This window comes from Cannabis sativa, chromosome 4 (assembly GCF_029168945.1).
Source record: "Cannabis sativa cultivar Pink pepper isolate KNU-18-1 chromosome 4, ASM2916894v1, whole genome shotgun sequence".
In the NCBI taxonomy this organism is placed as follows: Eukaryota; Viridiplantae; Streptophyta; class Magnoliopsida; order Rosales; family Cannabaceae; genus Cannabis; species Cannabis sativa.
Genome location: NC_083604.1, coordinates 68,838,237 through 68,858,117, shown reverse-complemented (window position 1 = coordinate 68,858,117; position 19,881 = coordinate 68,838,237). Strand labels below are relative to the sequence as shown.

Below are 19,881 nucleotides of genomic sequence, written 5' to 3'. Positions count from 1 at the left end.
AAGAGAAACCAACTCCTCAAATAATGGATATCATATATTAACATTAGGAAAAATTTTAATGCCAATAATTCTGATTCATATATATAAAAAATACATATATATGTGCAGTATATTTTAAGAAAGCCAATGTTTTAGAACTTACTAACCTATTCCAAATGATGAACAAAATTCAAACTGTAACAACCAACGACCGAAGCTTCCGAATTTCGAAAGAAAAGATGTGCTAATTTATTATTGTTTGAATGAGTAAGGAGAAGAAGATGATGGATAATAGTAATGGCGGAAGAAAGAGCAATATATAATTATTTTACGGGTCGTATTTTGTTTTATTCAGATTTAATATTTGATTTTTTATTTAATAAAAATCTTAATCTTACGTTAATATAACTGAGGGAATATTTGAGTCCCACATTTTTTTAAAGGGGTCAATATTATACCTTTTCAGGGTAGCTGGAATCCTATTGTAAAAGCATTAAAGGGCTTAAAAAATATAAAACTTCATAACAAACAGGGTAATCATTAAGATTACTTATCCCCCCTAACATTAATGAATTCCAAACAGCCCCTTAATGTAATGAAATAATTTATGATAAGTCATAACAACATATGATTTTAACATTTATTTTTTGTTTTAGGAAAATTAAAAAGATCAATATATATGTTTTGTAAAATTTAAAAGAAATATTATGTAGCGAAAATGAATGAAAAAGTGTCATCTTAAAATAGAGGAAAAGAATTATTAATATAGAAAACTCTATGAAAAATAAAACTAAGCATAGTGAAACTTTATCTCAATCTTCATTCGACTCAGCAGTTTGATTAGTGAATTGATTGTACTTTGGACTCATCTGTCATTTTGGATCTATATACAATTGGATTCTATATTTATTGGCTGATAATTTCTCTATGGGTTTTCGGAGGAACAAGCGATATTTCTGCAAAATTTAATTTTGATACTACTTTTATGATTATTGAAATAAATTTCAATATGCTTGTAATTGCAGGAAATATATTACATATATAAATACATGATATTTTAAATGTAAAAATATACCTCATCTGAATACGACTTTAATTGAACTACAGTACATGACAATATATTTTCTGCAAAATCTCTGAACATCACAACATCTAGTATTTTGGTACCATCATCAAGTTGTACATATGTTTTTACACTAATGATCCATACATAATATATTGACGTTGGTATGAATGTAAATTAAGTTCAAATGTCAATTTAAATATAATGTATTTATCGTGGTGTAAGGAGACTTCTTTTTTTGCACTTTGGATTCTCATGATCAGTTTCTCCATTGTCGTTGTAGAATACAATTTTCGTATTACATGAATCACATGACATGTAATAGAAAGCTTGACGAGATTTTTAATATCATTTTAGCTTCAATCCAATAGTATGTTTTTTGCAAAAAAAAAAAAATGAGCTATGTATGTTAAAAAAATTCAATATTATATCAATTAAAAAAAATCAACGATATTTATTTAAGTTTATATACATGGGCTGGATTAAGTTTCTTCATAAAATCGGTAATTTCGTTGTTCTTTACATATTCTCATTTTGCGGCAAATGAATTTGGAAAATATGGATAAAACAGTGTTTGAATAGTAATATTATTTATTGCTTCTTTGTTATTTTCAGCCCTTGATAGTATAAATTTAATGTTAAATTAGTTAATAAAGTAATTGTCATTCAATAGTATTCGCTTAAAAATATTATTAAATGAAATCTTATTATTTTATGCATGAGTATTACCATTCATGTAGTGTTGTTGCTTTAGGATTATCTGGATTGATTTCGATAGTACTTGATTCACGATTTGACAACGGCAATCCTATTTAAAAATAATATTTTAATCCAATATTAGTGGACAATATTGTTAACAATATACGGTGTTTGTTAGTATATAAGTACCTCTTTTAGTTTGAACAATCAGTTTTGTTTCTATTATTATTGGGTTGGTTCCGACAACTTCAAATAGTTGTTCACTATTATTTTGGACCAAAGCACCCCAAAAAGTCAAACATGTTGGGTTGAAGCTACAACTTTGACTGAAAAGAGAAATGGCTTATTATTTTGCTATGTATAATCAATTTAAATTCATAATAAATTATTAGGTGTGTTATAATGAAGATGATCATTATGTATTTAGATGTTATATTTTATATTTTATATACCTGTTATCGATTAGATATAATTCTTGTATGGTCTGCTGTCCATAAACTATGTTGACCACTTTTGTTGGGTTTATTTTGACAGCTAAACCTATGATATTTGAAAATTGAATGCAATGTTAGTTAAAATTTTATAAATTATTTGTTATGTGCTATCTTGTAGAGATCCGAAAATACCTTGTGGTTTGTTGGAGTATTTGTCAGATGACAAGTTCTTAAACGAAACAAATTCATGGATTGGTTAAGAAATTTGTTTGCCTTTTTTTAGGACTTCAACAACTTGTGTTTTTGAGTTCAGCGTCCAGCTATAATTGTAATTTGTGTCATTTTTAAGGTATTTTGCAGGTGTCTTGTTGACACGAGCATCACCGATGTAGTAAGAGTGTAACACATGCAAAGTGTCTTCCAAAACATGCAAATTGTCTTCCAAAGCTTCAATATCTTCACCAAAAATTACTGCATCGACTCTCGTTTCCTATGTAAAGTTTATCAATAAGACATACAACAAGATTTTGTATTAGATAAATATTATATTTAAAAATAGTCTAGAATTGTGCAACTAATATTATTGTCTAAAAGATGAATTAGTCTACCTTTGGATCTAATAAAAATAGCTTTTGATATTGGACTGGCGAATTCATACTTGTTCGTGGTGGAAATTTATGTTGAACTGTCATTTTGATTTTCCATCCAACAGTGATTGGAGTAATGTCATCTACTGATTATTGTAGAGTCGGCATCTAATATGCACAATTAATATTGATATTTTGAAAAATAAATAGAACAAAAAACTTGTAGTGATACGAAACAATGCCTCAAATATAATAAAATAACATTGCAAAATAATATTATTATGGAAATAATATAAACTTAGATTTTAAAAGCATTTAGAGTGGGTATTAGAAACATTTAGAATTTTACGAATGATAATTACATAGTCACCTAGAAAGTTTTTTGAAGAGGTTAATTTAAACATGATAATGATAATAATTTTGTGTACACAATATTTTTAATCGAGTTATTATCTTGTTGAAAAGTTGAGACAGGTCGGATTAAGACTCTAACTGTCGAAGATGTCTTTAATCTTGATATTGCTACATATAACTAATCGTGTAAGAAAATAGGTTGTGGTAAATAGATTTCAACGTAATCCAATGTTTGTCCTTGTGACTTATTTATAGTCATCGCGAAACTTAATCATATTGAAAATTGAATTCTTTTGAATGGAAACCCACTATTTTTATCTACATTTGGCAAGAATAGTATCCTTAAAATGAACACTCTTTTTCCGATATGGTGTCCGACAGCAATGTCAGCATCTACGATAGTTTGGTTGAATGGCCGGCATATTAAACGGGTTTCATTGCACAAACCTTCAGAAGGATTAATGTTTCTAAGCAGCATGATGGGACAATTCTTTTTTAGTTGTAATTCATGGGGGAAATCCATTGAGAGTTAGAGCATTTGAAAATTCTTCCATTACCGAGTACTCAGTATTATCTATTGTCTCATCCCTACTGTAGTAGAGGTGTACTTCTCCTGGGAACCTTCCTATTAACAACGAATTATTTCATCGACAAAGATGTTCTTTGGTGTCAATATTGCACGGTTCATCATGGTAGACACATTATCTGAATATTATTGAATGTTGTGGAAAACTTTTCTATCAACAGTTTCAAAGAACTATTGTCATCATGATAAGGAACAAGCATATTAGTTGGTATATGTATGGTGTCATTAATTGTGTGGGGTGGCATGCCATTGCCTACAGCCAATACATGATCTGAAAACATTGGATCCAGTCTTGCTCTCATATTTTGAATGAGTTGAAACTTAGTCAGGGTCGGCCATAGGTAGGAACAAATCAAGCTGGAATTTATTTGCTCTAGTCTCGTTCCTTTACGGACCACGGGTAACACTTGACAAAAATCTCCCCTGAAAACAATTATCTTTATGCCAAAGGGTTTGTTTGTATTGTTTATATCTCGTAGCATCTTATCCAATACTTCTATTTGTTGTTTTCTTGTCATTGGAGTCTCGTCCCATATTACTAACTTTGTCGCACGAAGTAGTCTTACGAGGGCACTTTGTTTGCTGACACAATATATGCTTTTTTTGTCGGCATCGAGTGGAAGCTTAAAACGTGAGTGTGTTGTACGACCACCTAGAAGAATAGAAGCTACAGCCCCCGATGAAGCAATTGCAAGTGCCACAATATTTTGTGATCTAACTTTTGCAAGGATGGCCTTGTATAAGAACGTTTATCCTGTTCCACCCGGACCATCTACAAAGAACGCATGACTTTTGTTTGACAAAATATTTTCCATCACTGTATTAAAGACTTTCTGTTGCTCGTCGTTAAGTGATTCAGAAGCTGGAACAGCTTCTTCTGAAATATTAACAACCAATTCATCATTGATCTCCCTAAACTGAAATTCATCATCGTCGAAAGAGATGTCATCATAAAGGATTTGATATGAGTTAATGTCTTTTTCCATGGATTCAATTGTGGAAGATATTGACCTTAGTACTTCATATCTAACATGTTATGATGAATCTCTTGGAGTTTTGAAATCATTTGACATTTCTTCCTCAGAGCGTTCCCAGAAATCTCTTGAATTAGTTGGATTGCAATAAACCAATATGGTTGCAAACAGCAGTCTCAAACTCAAAGGCATTTGATAGTGTGATGCTTCATGTAAACAATCTTCTAAGCAACTGTCTCTTTGTAACAGTCCATGCAATGTTGCGACCTCACGATATGTTGGTACCAAAATGCCACCAAATGTCCTAATATCTTTGAACAACAAAGGCTCTTTTACAAGGTTTAGTAGTATGCACAGAAAATATCTCTCACCTTCAATTGGATTTGCGGTAATAATACGCTTTATAACTTTTTTCCTTTTCCGAGGAGTCCATTTTTTGTTTTAATGGTTCCAAACATAATATTCTGGAATTTGTTTGTACAATAATGTCTTTGCATTTTCATCTACTCGATTTAATGTAAAGACCTCTGTCAACATGGAGTTTTTGTAATGTTCAGAATTGGCAATGCGACTTAGGTTGGTATTTCATCTTAATGTGACTGGATGTTAATCTTATAGATGTAAATGCAAACTGTACACTGACGGGTTCATCTCATTAAGAATAAAACTGTATATCCTCCACATTTGCTTTGGGGGCAGCAATCCATCGGGCCGTTTGGAATTGATGGATTTCATCAACTACTTCAGTGTTGTTATCAGAAACCAAATTAAATGCAACACGATTATGACCCTTATATATGTACTTGTAGAGATACTTGACAGCTTTTACTGTGGAGCAAATTTCAATATTAATGTGGCAATCAAATGTTGCGAGGAGATAGGGGTTATATGGGACCACCCAACTATTGTCTAAGGTTGATCCCATAACATTCACAGTCGTACCATTGTTTGAGCGCCTATATATTGGGAAGTAATCATTTCTAACAGAGGTAAATAGTGCATAGCTTTTTGGATAATTACTTTTGCAACGTGGTCTGTCCCCCTTCATGCAAACATTTTGTTGATTTAAGTCTCTACATGGTCCATGCATCATGTGCTTCAAAATAGCCTTGTACAAGTGGAGGTTAGTATTTCTATTAGGAATCTTTGCAGATACGATTTCATCAAATGATTCGAGTGCATGTAGTCTCCAATATCTTTGTAAAATAATTAAAAAGTATGCATGCGGGAGACCCCTTTTTTGGTGCTCAATAACGTATACATATGCTGCAACCTTGCCAAATATTTCCCATTTGAATAATTTGTCTTTTGATTCTTCTAGTTTTGCATGAAAAATTCAAGCGACAGATCAGGTCTATTTTGGCTTTTCTCGTGCCGACTCAATTCAGTTGTGATTTTTTTCCAGCTTGGGTTGCATGTCATTGTTAAGAAAAGGTCTGGTTTTCCATATCATTGTACTAAAGCAATTGCCTCCATGTATCTTTTTCTCATGTGTCTTGGTCCTCCAATGAAAGAAGAAGGGAATATGATCCGTCTACCAACATTGGAAGTGTTCGTTTCCCCAGCATAACTGTGTCAACTTTACCTTGATACAACTCTGATCGAATATGTGCTTGTTCGAGTCGATAATAATTTAATCTTGTGGACTCCATTTTCACATACATGTCTACTGCATGTTGTTGCAGTAGTCGACTGGAAAGTAATAAAATTGATCTTGATTCTTCTCTTATTTATAACTTGAAGCAATAATATTCTCGCAAAAAACTATCGGGTCCTCTATTTCTTCATTTGATGTTGGATTATTGAAATGTGAATGGAGTGTTATTCAACTGATAGTGTATAATGATAGAATGTTTTTAAGATCATGATTATTACAGTCTAACCTTATTCTTCTGTTCTACAGTAAATGATTGTTGAGGATTTATAAGTTGGTATTGATTGACATATCTTGTTGTGTTTCCTGTAATCCTTTTAATCTTCTTATGCCAACCTGTGTCTCCGAGTGAAAATAATATCGGATATTACAGTAAATCATAACAACCATAATAATATTGAACTTTATATTGTCTACCAAAGTAATTATAAACAAAAATGTCACGTCCTCCTTGGTGATGTTCGTCATCATTTTCTACCCATATTGCTCCAACTTATGATGATGTTGGGGCATTGTATACACGCTAATCTGACACAAATTATTTCTATTTCCAAAACTTGCAAATCACCAAGCGAACGAAAGAAAATAGAGTAAGGATTAATCCGTAGAATATTGATAAGTTGAGTTGCAATGGATGCATCCATTTTGTATTTTGAATCAGATAGTCAATTTTCTAATTCATTTTCAGTGTCATAGAAATATAACTGTAGATTAGAAGGATGGCCATCAAAAGGGATCAAATCGATTATGTTGTGATATATTTGTGCTTGAGCTCTGAAAGTGTATATCCCATTGACCCTCTAATAGAGAGTTTTATCATATTTAACTCCCAAAGAAGTAAAAGCAAAATAATTATTATAAATTCAAATGAGTGTTTGAAAATGTGCAAATCAGGAGTGTCAGAAATTAACAATGCATAAAGTTCATCTGGAACTTCATTGGTGGTCAAATGAACTTGTCCATTAGCGCAACAAAAGCCTTTTGATTCATGTTTGAATCGCTTCGCTTCACAATGCATGCATTTCGACACCAGTAGAAGAGAAAATGCTTCAGATGGCACCTCTTTCAGAATTTATCGATATCAAGTGTACCGTTGAATCAATTGTCCTATTTAATTGACCACATAAAGAACGTGAAAGATCAAAATTATTTTAATTTTTGGTATGAAATATGAATTTCAATAAGAACATATAATTTAAAATCAGTTCCTTACCCCTACAAGGTCTTGATATGGTTGCTTGGCAGATTGGCTCCTCAATAGTTACAGTCGGGTTCTATTTGTGGGGAAAAAATTTAAAATGTCAATGAAGAAAAATAAAGGGTGGTTGAGTTAGATGAGAATATTGTTTTGCATATAAACAAGTTGCTTATTGTTATCATTTGTGGAAGAAGCGATTGCAGAGAGATAAGTCACACCATAATCGGGAACGAGAGAAACACATTCTTCATGAGACGATCCCTCTTTGTCTATATAGGGGTGTGTACGAGAACTTTGTTGTCTCTTAGATAATCCTTGCTGAATACTAACTTGGTCATTGTTATTGGTATATTTAATATGAATATTTGGATGTTGCGTACTTGATGTTGTCGTATCATCACCAATAGATGTGTGCATCACATTATAATCAGATGGATTGGAAAATTTATCGTTTTTTTTTTTTTTAAAAGGAAAAACTTTATTAAGCAACACTAGGCTTATCTGCTATTAATATAGCAGCAGCACAATTGGGTAAACAATCAGTCCAAATAGCAGACTTTTGAGTCAAACGACTCCACTTAGCTAAACTATTAGCCACTTTGTTACAGTCTCTAGGAACAAATAAAAAATCAAGAGACTGAAAAGAATCTCTAAAATGAATAATATTCTGCACAATTGGATTCCACTCCGATTTGTTGGCCGACTTCAGCTGGATATTGTTGATGATAGTTGCATTATCAGAGGCAACTTGAGCTTGAAGAATGGACCGGCTGAGGGCCAACCGAAGGCCTAACAGTATGGCAGATGCTTCAGCCAACAAAACTGAACTGTAGCCATTCACAAATTCTGTCTCCGCCACCAGTAACGAGCCTTCCGAATCTCTAATTACTGCACTAATACTATAACCAGCCTGTCCCATGATCAAAGATGCATCAGTATTGATCATAAATGAATTTGGATGAGGAGGATACCATGACATATTCGGCTTAGTAGCTGAGATTTGGTGGAGTTTCTGGTGTGAACCCAGATGCTCTTCAAGCAGATCGTGAGCCCAAGGAAGCCAAATATTATCATTCAAAGGCTTGTGTTGGAATATGAAAGCGTTTCTTCTTTGCCAAACCAGCCAAGAATATCCAATGAACCAAATAAGGTCCTTTGTTGGGATAAGATCTTTTAGCCACCACAGGAAGTCGGCTGCATGATGGATGAGAGGGGGAAAATATTTCGAGAAACCGAGAACCTTCCACAATTTGAGAGACTCTGGGCATTGCCAAAGAGCGTGGCAAACATCCTCTTCATGTTGTTGACAAAGATCACAATAAGTGTTTAAGGTCATACCTCTTTTAGTAAGCTCGGATTTTGTTGGAAGCCAATGATGGAACACCCTCCAAAGGAAATTTTTCATTTTTGGCGTAAGGATAGACCCCCATACAAATTTCCACCACGCCTTGAGTTTGGAATTATTTGAACATTCAGCTGCTGTAGGATTGTTGAAGCGAAGTTTATAACCACTAGCCACCGAATAATTACCATTAGAGTTGGCATGCCAAGTAATCCAATCCGGTGTATTCATAGGGGGCTTAATTCCAAGGACCCAAGGAACATCATCTTGATGGAACCAACTAATTACTTCGTTGTCTTTCCAAGTTCCATTCGGCTTGAGGAGAGAATTAATTGTTACATCTTGAGGGATTGGTATTTGAGTGCGAAGTTTGAAAGGATAGCTTCTCGGGAGCCACACATCTTCATTTACTCTTATCGTATTACCGTCACCAATACACCAACGAACTCCTTTGATAAGAAGATCTCTTCCCCATAGAATACTACTCCAAATAGTGGACCCATAATGACCCAAATTAGCTTCAAAGAAGCTCACCGAAGGAAAGTAAAGGGCTTTGAGAATTTTTGACAGCAAAGACTCCGAATTTGTTATAATTTTCCACCCTTGTTTTGCCAAAAGTGCTTGGTTGAAATCTTCTAAGTCTCGAAACCCCATTCCTCCTTGTTCTTTCAATCTACAAAGCTTCTTCCAATTGCCCCAATGCAGCTTATGTTTATTCTTGGTTGATCCCCACCAAAACCGAGCTGTTAAACTTTCTATTTCATGAATAATTCCTTTGGTGATTCTAAAACAACTCATAACATAACAAGGAAGCGCTTGGATAACCGCTTTAATTAGAATTTCTTTCCCCGCTTGAGAAAAGAGACCCATTTTCCACCCTTGAAGTTTGGCTTCAACCTTATCTCTAATGTTGCCAAAAACTTGTTTTTTATTCCTCCCCACAAAGGTGGGCATACCTAAGTACTTGGTATGATTTTCGACAAGAGTGACTCCCAAATTAGATGCTAAAGCCGAGGCCGTAGCATCACTAATCTTCCCACCAACACACATCTCGGTTTTGTCAAAGTTTATACATTGACCCGAAAGTGTCTCATATGTTGCCAAAACTTTCTTCAAGCTAGTGCTTTCTTCTAAAGTTGCATCAAGAAATATTAGGCTATCATCCGCAAACAGGAGATGGGACAACCTTTGTTCCATATTACCGAACCTCAACCCATGGATTTTCCCAGCTCTTTCCGCTTCAAAAATCAAACAAGAGAGACCTTCAGAACATAATAGAAATAGAAAAGGGGATAGTGGGTCACCTTGGCGAAGACCACGCTTAGGAATGAAGAAGCCTTTTATTGAACCGTTGATGAGGATAGAGAAGGAGACCGATTGAACACAGTTCATAATCTTTGTAATCCATTGATGATCAAAGCCCAGAGAATTCATCATAGCTTCTAAAAAGTTCCATTCGACTCGGTCATAAGCCTTGGACATATCTAACTTTATTGTCATTTTCTTTCCATTTCCAAAGCGACCTTTCCTCATACAATGAAGACTCTCAAAGCCGATGATAGCATTGTCTTGTATAATTCTACCTCCAATAAAGGCACTTTGGTTTGCTGAAACTATGGCATCCAAACAAATTTCCATTCGGTTAGCAAGACATTTTGAGACAACTTTATATACCACATTACAAAGGCTAATCGGGCGATACTCGGTCATTTTTGTTGGCTTAAAAATCTTTGGGATGAGGCAAATAAGAGTTTCGTTAATGGGGCTGCAATCAGCATTGTTATTGAGAATGTCAAGACAAGCTGAAGTTACCTCATTACCTACGGTATCCCAGTTCTTTTGGAAGAAAAGACCCGGTACACCATCTTTTCCGGGGGCCTTCAAAGGGTGGATTTGGAACATGGCAGATTTCACTTCGTCACTAGTAAATGGTTCCATCAACATGACATTATCTTCTAGGCTCACTCGGTTTGGAACACAACGAGAAAGGGTCTCTTGAATCTCCACGCCCTCATTTGCTGAAGAAAAGAGCTTTTTGAAGTAGGAAATAGCAATGTTCTCTAAGTCTTCATCTTTGGTCTTCCATTGGTGATGTTCGTCAAAGAGGCCCTCTATTGTGTTTTTCTTTCGTCTATTGGAGGCTTTATAATGAAAAAACTTGGTGTTTCTATCCCCATGTTTTAACCAAAGTGCCCGACTTCGTTGCTTCCAATAAATTTCTCTTTTTTCCTCCACACAATTAAGATCTTTCTCAAGCCGATTTTTGGTGATCCAATCTTCAATCTTAGTAGAATCTGCAATTCTTTCAATCTTCTCCTTGATTTCCTTTGATCGAGTCATCATTTCTAATTTCTGCTTCTTGTTCCATTTATTCAACTCAGTCCCACACGTATGAAGAAGCCGAGATAGTGTATGAACCGGCTGTAACACCCTTTGCTGCCCCCAAGTTTCTGTAATAATTTTTTGACACTCCTCATTTTCCGCCCATGCTTGTTCAAAATGAAATCTACTTCCCCATTTTTTAGTGAACCCGAAATCATGAGACCCCAGTTGTGCATGAATTAAAATAGGTCTATGATCCGAGTTCCACCAATTTAAAAGAGACACCTTATTTTTTTTTAACTTCCTTTTCCACATTTCATTACAAAGGATTCTATCCAATTTTTCAAAAATAAGATTGGAAGACCTTCCATTACACCAAGTATACTCTCCTCCTTCCGCCTTCAATTCACTTAATAAACAATTAGAGATGGCTTGTCTGAAATTCCTCATTAAGTACTCCGGTTTAGGACCCCCCCCCCCCTTTCTTTTCTTTTTGATGAATGATTTCATTAAAGTCCCCTCCACATATCCAAGCACAAGAGAACACTGTTTTGAGCCGATTTAAAAGTTTCCAACTCTCCATTCGACCACCGGGATCGGGGCTGCCATAGAAGCCCGTAAAGCGCCAAGAGAAGCCAAGATCGTTCTCAACAAGAGCATCGATATGAGAGCTAGTAAAGGACTTGATATGATTAACAAAATTTAAGTGTTATTATGTCAATAAAATTTAAGCTCAATTGAATCCTATATAGTTGGATTTGTCCCAATTCAACGAACATTTTACGTTCTAATTATAACCAAATAAAAAAAACTTAAATTCCTAAATTCTAATTTCATTATAATAACAAACAAATCATAAGAAGAAGGAAGTAGAAAAATCCTCAATTTACCTGCAACACAAGTTCTTGAACCAGTGACCCACAAACGGAAACCATTCGCAGAATGGGTTCATCTACACCATCTACCATGCAACAGAACAGCTTGATGGAGTTTGCTCGAAACTTTAGGTTATTATTCTCACACAGTTGGACCAACACTTGCAAAGCTGAGAACTGCAAATGTTGAAAAATCAGTTAATATTGAAAACAATGCTATACATGAAGTTGACACAAATACTTAACAAAAAAGGTAGTCACACAAATCTTCTCTCTTCTCTCTCTATATCATTTATATATTAAAGGTTTTTTTTTTTAAAAAAAAAAAAGTTAGTACGCATTAAGAATCATGTAGTTCAAGATTTTCGGAACAACTCTTCGAAAAAATTGATCATTGATAATACAAACTAATAATGAGTCATGCTTTTTATGCAACTTTTTATTATGAAAATAATTCTGTGATGCACAAAAAAAAATAAAACTTAAATATCCAAACCATCTTATAAGCTCTCAAAGTATGGTGGAAATTTCTAAAAATATAGCATTTTGGTCATAGTTTCTAGAAAATAAATACTTTTATTAATTTGGCTTTAATATTTGTGGATGAGTGGGACTGATAATGTCTATCTGGACATTAGGTCCTGTGAAGCCAACTAAGAGAAGAGTGTGAAAATATCTTCATCATATTCCAAGAATGAATCAGGTAGTTGATCAGAGTCTTGAGACACAATTAAGGTAGCTAGATTCATAATGGTGGCTTCTATAAGTTCTTGTAAACTTGAGTGTGACATGTTGCGACTAAAAAGTAGGTCAAGTAAAGGTCGCTCTGCATGTTCTCTGATCATCTGTAAACCATTTTTCGGTAAGCTTGAGAGGTTTCGTGAAACCTCAAGTAATAGAGAAGAGTCTGAAATTATCGTTTGACGTCGTTGTTGTTGGAGCTGAAGTGTAGTTTCCTCCATTGCACACAAGGTATTCGATAAATACTCTCACTGGTCAATTTCCCAACTTTGAGCTTCAACAACGTCTTCCTCTTCCGCTCTCTCCGACCCATCTCCTCAGCCTCGGGATCCGAAGCGGAATCCGGCCGAGGTGAGACTGCATCGCCTAATTTTTTATTGATTATGCCTGTTGGAACTTTGTATGAAATATGTAAAAATAGAAAAGTGAAGTGTGTGAGTAGGAGTCCCACATGGGATAGAAACACTACATTTTAAGTGTATATCTAGTGCAAGTTTGAGATATGGGTTTGGGCCCCAAGGGGTACCCAGTTTTGCGCGCATGGGTGAGGACTCACACACTGGACCACCACGCGCGCGCCGCCGTCCGTCCGACCGATCCGAGCCGGGTTGGGTTGGCGGGCGGGTGAGGTGTCACTTTATTTTTTGAAGAAAAATTATTTAATTAAATAAAGATTTATTTTTATTTATTTATTTATTAATTAATTTTAACACGTGATCAGAAGAGGTAAAACGCGATCAGTTTCCTCCCACGATCCAACTCCTCCCACGAACGATAATATTACCGTTTTCTTACCGTTTTTTCTTGGATCGACTTCTATATAAGTCGTATCAGAACAACGTAAGAATACATCTTTTCTATATTAAAAAAAAATTCTTTTCTTTCTTTACGATTTTTCTGAGAGCAAACAGTAGGGTGTTACAGAGCGATACAGTTCGGTGCAGAACGTATCGTACTTAGACAGAGGCTGTTTTATCCTGGGGACGCCGTGGTTGCTAGACTGCCGTGCACACTTCGGGCAGAGCCGCGAAACGTCTTAAAGAGAGCGACATTGTCCGTGACTCAGCCAGATTATTCTATCGGTAATTCGTTCCAATTTTACTGTATTTAATTTCGGTATAACAATTTTAAGACGTTCAGTTCTGCTATGGCTGCTACCGATGAATTTTCTGGTTCTGCTTCTAACGATATTAACAAGCCTTTCCGTTTTGAGGGATTACATTTTAAGCGATGGAAACAGAAGATGTTGTTCTACCTGACGATGAAGAAAGTTGCTTTCGTTCTCACTGCTCTGAAGCCAGTCGTCTCTGAAGCTTCTACCGACAAGGACAAAGAGGCTGAACGCGAGAAGCAACAAAAGGATTTGGACTCCTGGGTCGAAAATGACTTCCTCTGTAAGAATTTTATTCTTAACGGTTTATCTGACGATCTGTATGACTATTATAATTCAGATAAATCAGCAAACGAAATATGGGATGCTCTGCAAAAGAAATACGATACTGAAGAAGCTAGAACTAAAAAGTATGCTGTCAGTCGCTACCTCAAGTATCAAATGGTGGACGACAAACCTGTGGAAGCCCAATCTCACGAGCTTCAGAAAATTGCACATGAGATCATCTCAGAAGGTATGACTTTAGATGAGCAGTTTCAAGTTGCTGTATTAATTGATAAGTTACCCCCTTCCTGGAAGGATTTCAGAAGTACTCTCAGGCATAAGACTAAGGAATTTTCCTTAGAAAGTTTGATCACCCGCCTTCGTATAGAGGAGGAAGCAAGAAAACAAGACCAGAAAGATGAAGTGCTTGTTGTTTCAAACAACAACACTAAGAAATCCACACCAGCGGTTCTGAAGCCTAATGGCAAAAATTTTAAGAATCAGAACCGCAACTCGAATTCTAATTCTAACCGCAACAACCCTCCTCGTAACAATAATCAGAGTTGGAACCATAATAGGAACCAACATGGAAGGCAGCCACCTCCACATAAACAGAATGACCCCGCACAGTTTTTGTGTTACAACTGTAACAAGCCGGGTCATATGGCACGAAAGTGTCGGAACAAGCCTAGCTCTGCTCCGCAGGCTAACTTGACTGAAGAAGCTTTTATAGCTATGATCTCTGAGATCAATATGATTGGTGGATCAGAAGGATGGTGGGTAGACACTGGCGCCTCTCGCCATGTTTGCTATGATCGTGCTATGTTTAAGACATACACTGCTGCTGATGACAAGAAAGTGTTGTTGGGAGATTCCCACACCACTATTGTTGCTGGAACTGGAAACGTGGAGCTAAAGTTTACCTCGGGAAGAACCTTATTGCTGAAAGATGTAATGCACACTCCCGAGATGAGAAAGAATCTGGTTTCTGGTTTTTTGCTTAATAAGGCTGGGTTTACTCAAACAATTGGGGCTGATTTGTACACCATCACTAAGAATGGTACTTTTGTGGGGAAGGGTTATGCTACTGATGGAATGTTTAAATTAAATGTTGAATTTAATAAAGTATCTTCTTCTGCTTACATGCTGTGTGATTTTAATGTTTGGCATTCTAGACTTTGTCATGTTAATAAACGTATCATTAAGAATATGAGTAATATTGGCTTAATCCCGAAAATGTCAGAAAAGGATTTTGAAAAATGTATCTTTTGTAGTCAAGCAAAAATAACTAAGACACCACATAAATCAGTTACTAAAGAAACTGAACCTTTAGATTTGATACATTCTGATATATGTGAACTTGATGGAACGCTAACCAGAAATGGTAAACGTTATTTTATTACTTTCATAGATGACTGTTCTGACTTTACTTATGTGTACTTGATGAAAAATAAAAATGATGCACTTGACATGTTTAAATTATTCGTAGCTGAAATTGAGAATCAATATAATAAGAAAATAAAAATGCTTCGTAGTGATAGAGGAACTGAATATGAATCAAACTCGTTTATTGAATTTTATAATTCACATGGTATGATACACGAAAGGACTGCACCATATTCACCTGAAATGAACGGTAAAGCTGAAAGAAAAAATAGAACATTTACTGAATTAGTTGTGGCTATTTTGTTGAATTCTGGTGCTGCATCTCACTGGTGGGGTGAAATTTTATTAACTGTTTGTTATGTTCTGAATAGAGTTCCTAAAACTAAGAGTAAATTTTCACCTTATGAGATCTTGAAAAATAGGCAACCAAATGTGTCTTATTTTAGAACCTGGGGTTGTTTAGCTTATGTTAGGATTCCTGATCCTAAGAGAATAAAACTAGCTAGTAGAGCCTATGAATGTGTATTTATTGGATATGCGGTGAATAGCAAAGCATATAGATTCTATGATCTGAATGCACATGTTATAGTGGAATCTAATGATGCTGAATTTTATGAACATAGATTTCCTTTTAAATTAAGAAATAGTGGGGGTACATCTACTAGCAATGTTCCTACCATTAGGGATAATGAGCACACTGAGAGTAATGAAATAGAACCTAGAAGAAGCAAGAGAGCTAGAGTAGAAAAAACTTTTGGTTCAGATTTTTGTGCTTACACCTTAGAGGAGGATCCTGCCAACCTCCAAGAAGCTTTGTCTTCCATAGATGCTGACCTGTGGCAAGAGGCCGTTGATGATGAAATGGACTCACTTATTAAGAATAAAACCTGGCATTATACAAACTTACCACCTGGGTGCAAAACTATAGGTTGTAAGTGGATTCTGAAAAAGAAATTGAAACCTGATGGAACTGTTGACAAATACAAAGCTCGCTTAGTAGCAAAGGGTTTTAGACAAAGAGAGAATGTAGATTTCTTTGACACCTTTTCACCTGTCACTAGAATAACATCCATTAGAGTTTTAATTTCTCTGGCTGCTATACACAATTTAGTTGTGCACCAAATGGATGTTAGAACAGCGTTCCTTAATGGTGAATTAGAAGAAGAAATTTACATGGATCAACCTGAAGGGTTCGTGATCCCAGGCCAGGAACATAAGGTTTGCAAGTTAGATAAATCTTTGTATGGTCTTAAGCAGGCACCTAAGCAATGGCATGAGAAGTTTGACAATTTAGTTATCTCAGATGGTTTCAAAGTGAATGAAAGTGACAAATGTATTTACTATAAATCTCATAATGACATTTGCACAATTATTTGCCTATATGTGGATGATTTGCTTATATTTGGTTCAAATATCCATGCTGTTAATGCTGTGAAATCATTATTGTGTGCTAACTTTGATATGAAGGACCTCGGAGAAGCTGATGTAATCCTTGGTATTAAGATTACTAGGTCTGAAAAGGGAATTTCTTTGGATCAATCTCATTACATTGAGAAGATTCTTAAGAAATATAATTACTTTGACTGTAAACCTGCTTGCACACCATATGATCCAACTGTAAAGCTATTCAATAACACTGGTGATGGTGTGAGACAATCTGATTATGCGAGCATCATTGGCAGTCTTCGATATGCCACTGATTGTACGAGACCCGACATTGCCTATGTCGTGGGATTATTATGCGGAGTTTACCAAGAGGGCTCAGTATAGAGCATTGGCATGCTATTGAGAGGGTAATGAGATACCTTAAGAGAACCATGAACCTTGGATTACACTATCAAAGGTTTCCAGCTGTCCTTGAAGGATACAGTGATGCAGACTGGAACACTTTGTCAGATGACTCCAAAGCTACAAGTGGCTATATTTTTAGCATAGCTGGTGGCGCTGTTTCTTGGAAGTCAAAGAAACAGACTATTTTAGCACAGTCCACCATGGAGTCTGAAATGATAGCACTAGCCTCTGCTAGTGAAGAAGCAGGTTGGCTTAGAAGCCTGCTAGCTGAGATCCCTTTATGGGAAAAACCGATACCAGCTGTGTTGATCCATTGCGATAGTACCGCGGCTATTGCAAAAGTCCAGAACCGTTATTATAATGGTAAGAAATGACAAATCTGTCGTAAGCACAGCACTGTTAGAGAGTTCCTCTCAACAGGAGCTGTTAGAGTGGATCATGTACGCACTGATGACAATTTAGCAGATCCTTTGACGAAAGGACTAGCTAGAGAGAAAGTCTATAAAACTTCGAAAGGAATGGGACTATTGCCCTTAGAAAAATGAGTCACTCATAATGGTAACCCAACCTAATGACTGGAGATCCCAAGAATTAGGTTCAACGGGTAATAAAAAATTATGAGTTGATATGTGTTGATCATGCTATAGTTATACGAGAAGCATGAAGTCCTGAAGCGATAAGAGGATGAGTTAATAGAAACTCTTAATGAGATCTATACTCTATGTGGAGTGGAGTACCGAGCTACAGGAGTACTCTTGATAGACTCACCTATGTGAATGTGGGAGTGGGGCCGCTTCCTATGAAATTTGGGGCAAAATTTCTAGAGCGTTCACTATACTGGGATAGACGTGCATGGCCATTAACGCACGGGCTTATTTGAATACACCCTTGAAAGATTGGTGCGTGGTACGACGTTAGAGATAGAGTTCAAGACTTCGAGTCACTCTAGTAAAATCTAAATCGTATTCACTATGCAAGATTCAAATCGAAAGATATCTTTGCTGAAGCACTGTCTTATAGTTGTTGAGGTTGCTCGAGAAAATATTTTTAAAAATTTCAAGTGGGGGATTGTTGGAACTTTGTATGAAATATGTAAAAATAGAAAAGTGAAGCGTGTGAGTAGGAGTCCCACATGGGATAGAAACACTACATTTTAAGTATATATCTAGTGCAAGTTTGAGATATGGGTTTGGGCCCCAAGGGGTACCCAGTTTTGCGCGCATGGGTGAGGACTCACACACTGGACCACCACGCGCGCGCCGCCGTCCGTCCGACCGATCCGAGCCGAGCCGGGTTGGGTTGGTCGGACGGACGGCGACGCGCGCGTGGTGGTCCAGTGTGTGAGTCCTCACCCATGCGCGCAAAACTGGGTACCCCTTGGGGCCCAAACCCATATCTCAAACTTGCACTAGATATACACTTAAAATGTAGTGTTTCTATCCCATGTGGGACTCCTACTCACACACTTCACTTTTCTATTTTTACATATTTCATACAAAGTTCCAACAATGCCAAGCCAAGAACAACATGACAAACCAAAAACTCCAAACCTTGCCAAATTAAAAAAAAAATAACGAGGAAGTTACAAGAGCTCCGAACAAGAACCGTTACTTCTTGGGTTGGTTCTTCTAATCAACGCTAGTCTAGAAGCGATCACTGAGTTTTGCCTGAGTTGTTTCGCCTTCTCTTGGGTGAAACAATCCAAGGAGAATTTGGATCTAAGACGATTTGACTCAGCTTTGGGATCTGAGACCGCATTCTGCTCTCCGGTTGAGGTGATAATGTACTCCAGATTGGAGTGGTAGCCGAAGAGCGAGGTCCACAGTTAACAGAACTAGGCTTGCAACAATTAGAATCGAGTTTTCTTAAGGACAATGTTTAAATCGAAGCGAGTCAGAATGAGTTGAGAGAACAAAGGAGTTGTAGTCCTCAATTAAAGAAGGTCTTCAATCGTAAAAGATTCTTAATATTTATTTTTAATTTATTTAATTATTTTTTCAACATTTAACGTTTACATACTATCTATTTTTTTAAAAAAAAAAATCGTTAAACCAACAAATAACATTAGATAGCTACATTTTATATATAAAATCATATAGGGAAATTTGAAATTCCATGCTTAAAATACCCTATAATTTTTCCCCTAAATGTATAGTCATTAAAATTGGTCATATATGACCACTTTAATGATTTTCCTAAACTACCCCTCACATTTCAAACCATCTCTCTCTCTTCCTCTCTCTCAGCCGAACCAAGAACCCCATCCCAAACCCACTCTCAGCCGACACCACCCCATCCCAAACCCACTCTCACCGACGGCCGTCCACGGTGTACCCAACTCCGACGTCGACGTCAATCCCGAACCACCCAAACGCTGCACCCCATCTCAGCCCCCTTCTCTCTTCATCTCTTTCTAACCGAAAGAAAAAAAAAAAAAAAAAAAAAAACCACGTGGTTTTTTTTTTTCTTTAGAAAGAGATGAAGAGAGAAGGGGTCCGATGGTCGGACCATGGCGTCCGAT

At 36.2% G+C, this 19,881-nt stretch overlaps 2 protein-coding genes and 1 long non-coding RNA gene across 3 annotated transcripts; 1 reads left to right on the top strand and 2 right to left on the bottom strand.

Moving 5' to 3' along the window:
- Positions 1-217: 217 nt before the first annotated feature.
- Positions 218-12,245, bottom strand: LOC133037347 (uncharacterized). Its single transcript, XR_009687450.1, has 3 exons — positions 12,083-12,245; positions 2,784-2,930; positions 218-2,665 (listed from the first exon to the last, which is right to left on the bottom strand). It is a non-coding gene; the product is annotated as an uncharacterized LOC133037347 (long non-coding RNA).
- Positions 7,064-8,589, bottom strand: LOC133037346 (uncharacterized). Its single transcript, XM_061114396.1, has 2 exons — positions 7,544-8,589; positions 7,064-7,437 (listed from the first exon to the last, which is right to left on the bottom strand). Exon 1 carries the CDS (start codon positions 8,505-8,507, stop codon positions 8,010-8,012), a length of 498 nt encoding a protein of 165 aa, XP_060970379.1. The 5' UTR covers positions 8,508-8,589; the 3' UTR covers positions 7,064-7,437; positions 7,544-8,009.
- A 5,094-nt stretch (positions 12,246-17,339) lies between the features above and the next one.
- Positions 17,340-17,734, top strand: LOC133037105 (secreted RxLR effector protein 161-like). Its single transcript, XM_061113926.1, has one exon. The coding sequence runs from the start codon at positions 17,366-17,368 to the stop codon at positions 17,732-17,734; it is 369 nt and encodes a 122-aa protein (XP_060969909.1). The 5' UTR covers positions 17,340-17,365.
- The last annotated feature ends 2,147 nt before the right edge of the window (positions 17,735-19,881 follow it).

Bases quoted from the DNA above. Each gene is read 5' to 3' on its own strand.
- LOC133037105 (XM_061113926.1), top strand. From the start codon at position 17,366: ATGAGATACCTTAAGAGAACCATGAACCTTGGATTACACTATCAAAGG.
- LOC133037346 (XM_061114396.1), bottom strand. From the start codon at position 8,507: ATGTCATGGTATCCTCCTCATCCAAATTCATTTATGATCAATACTGAT.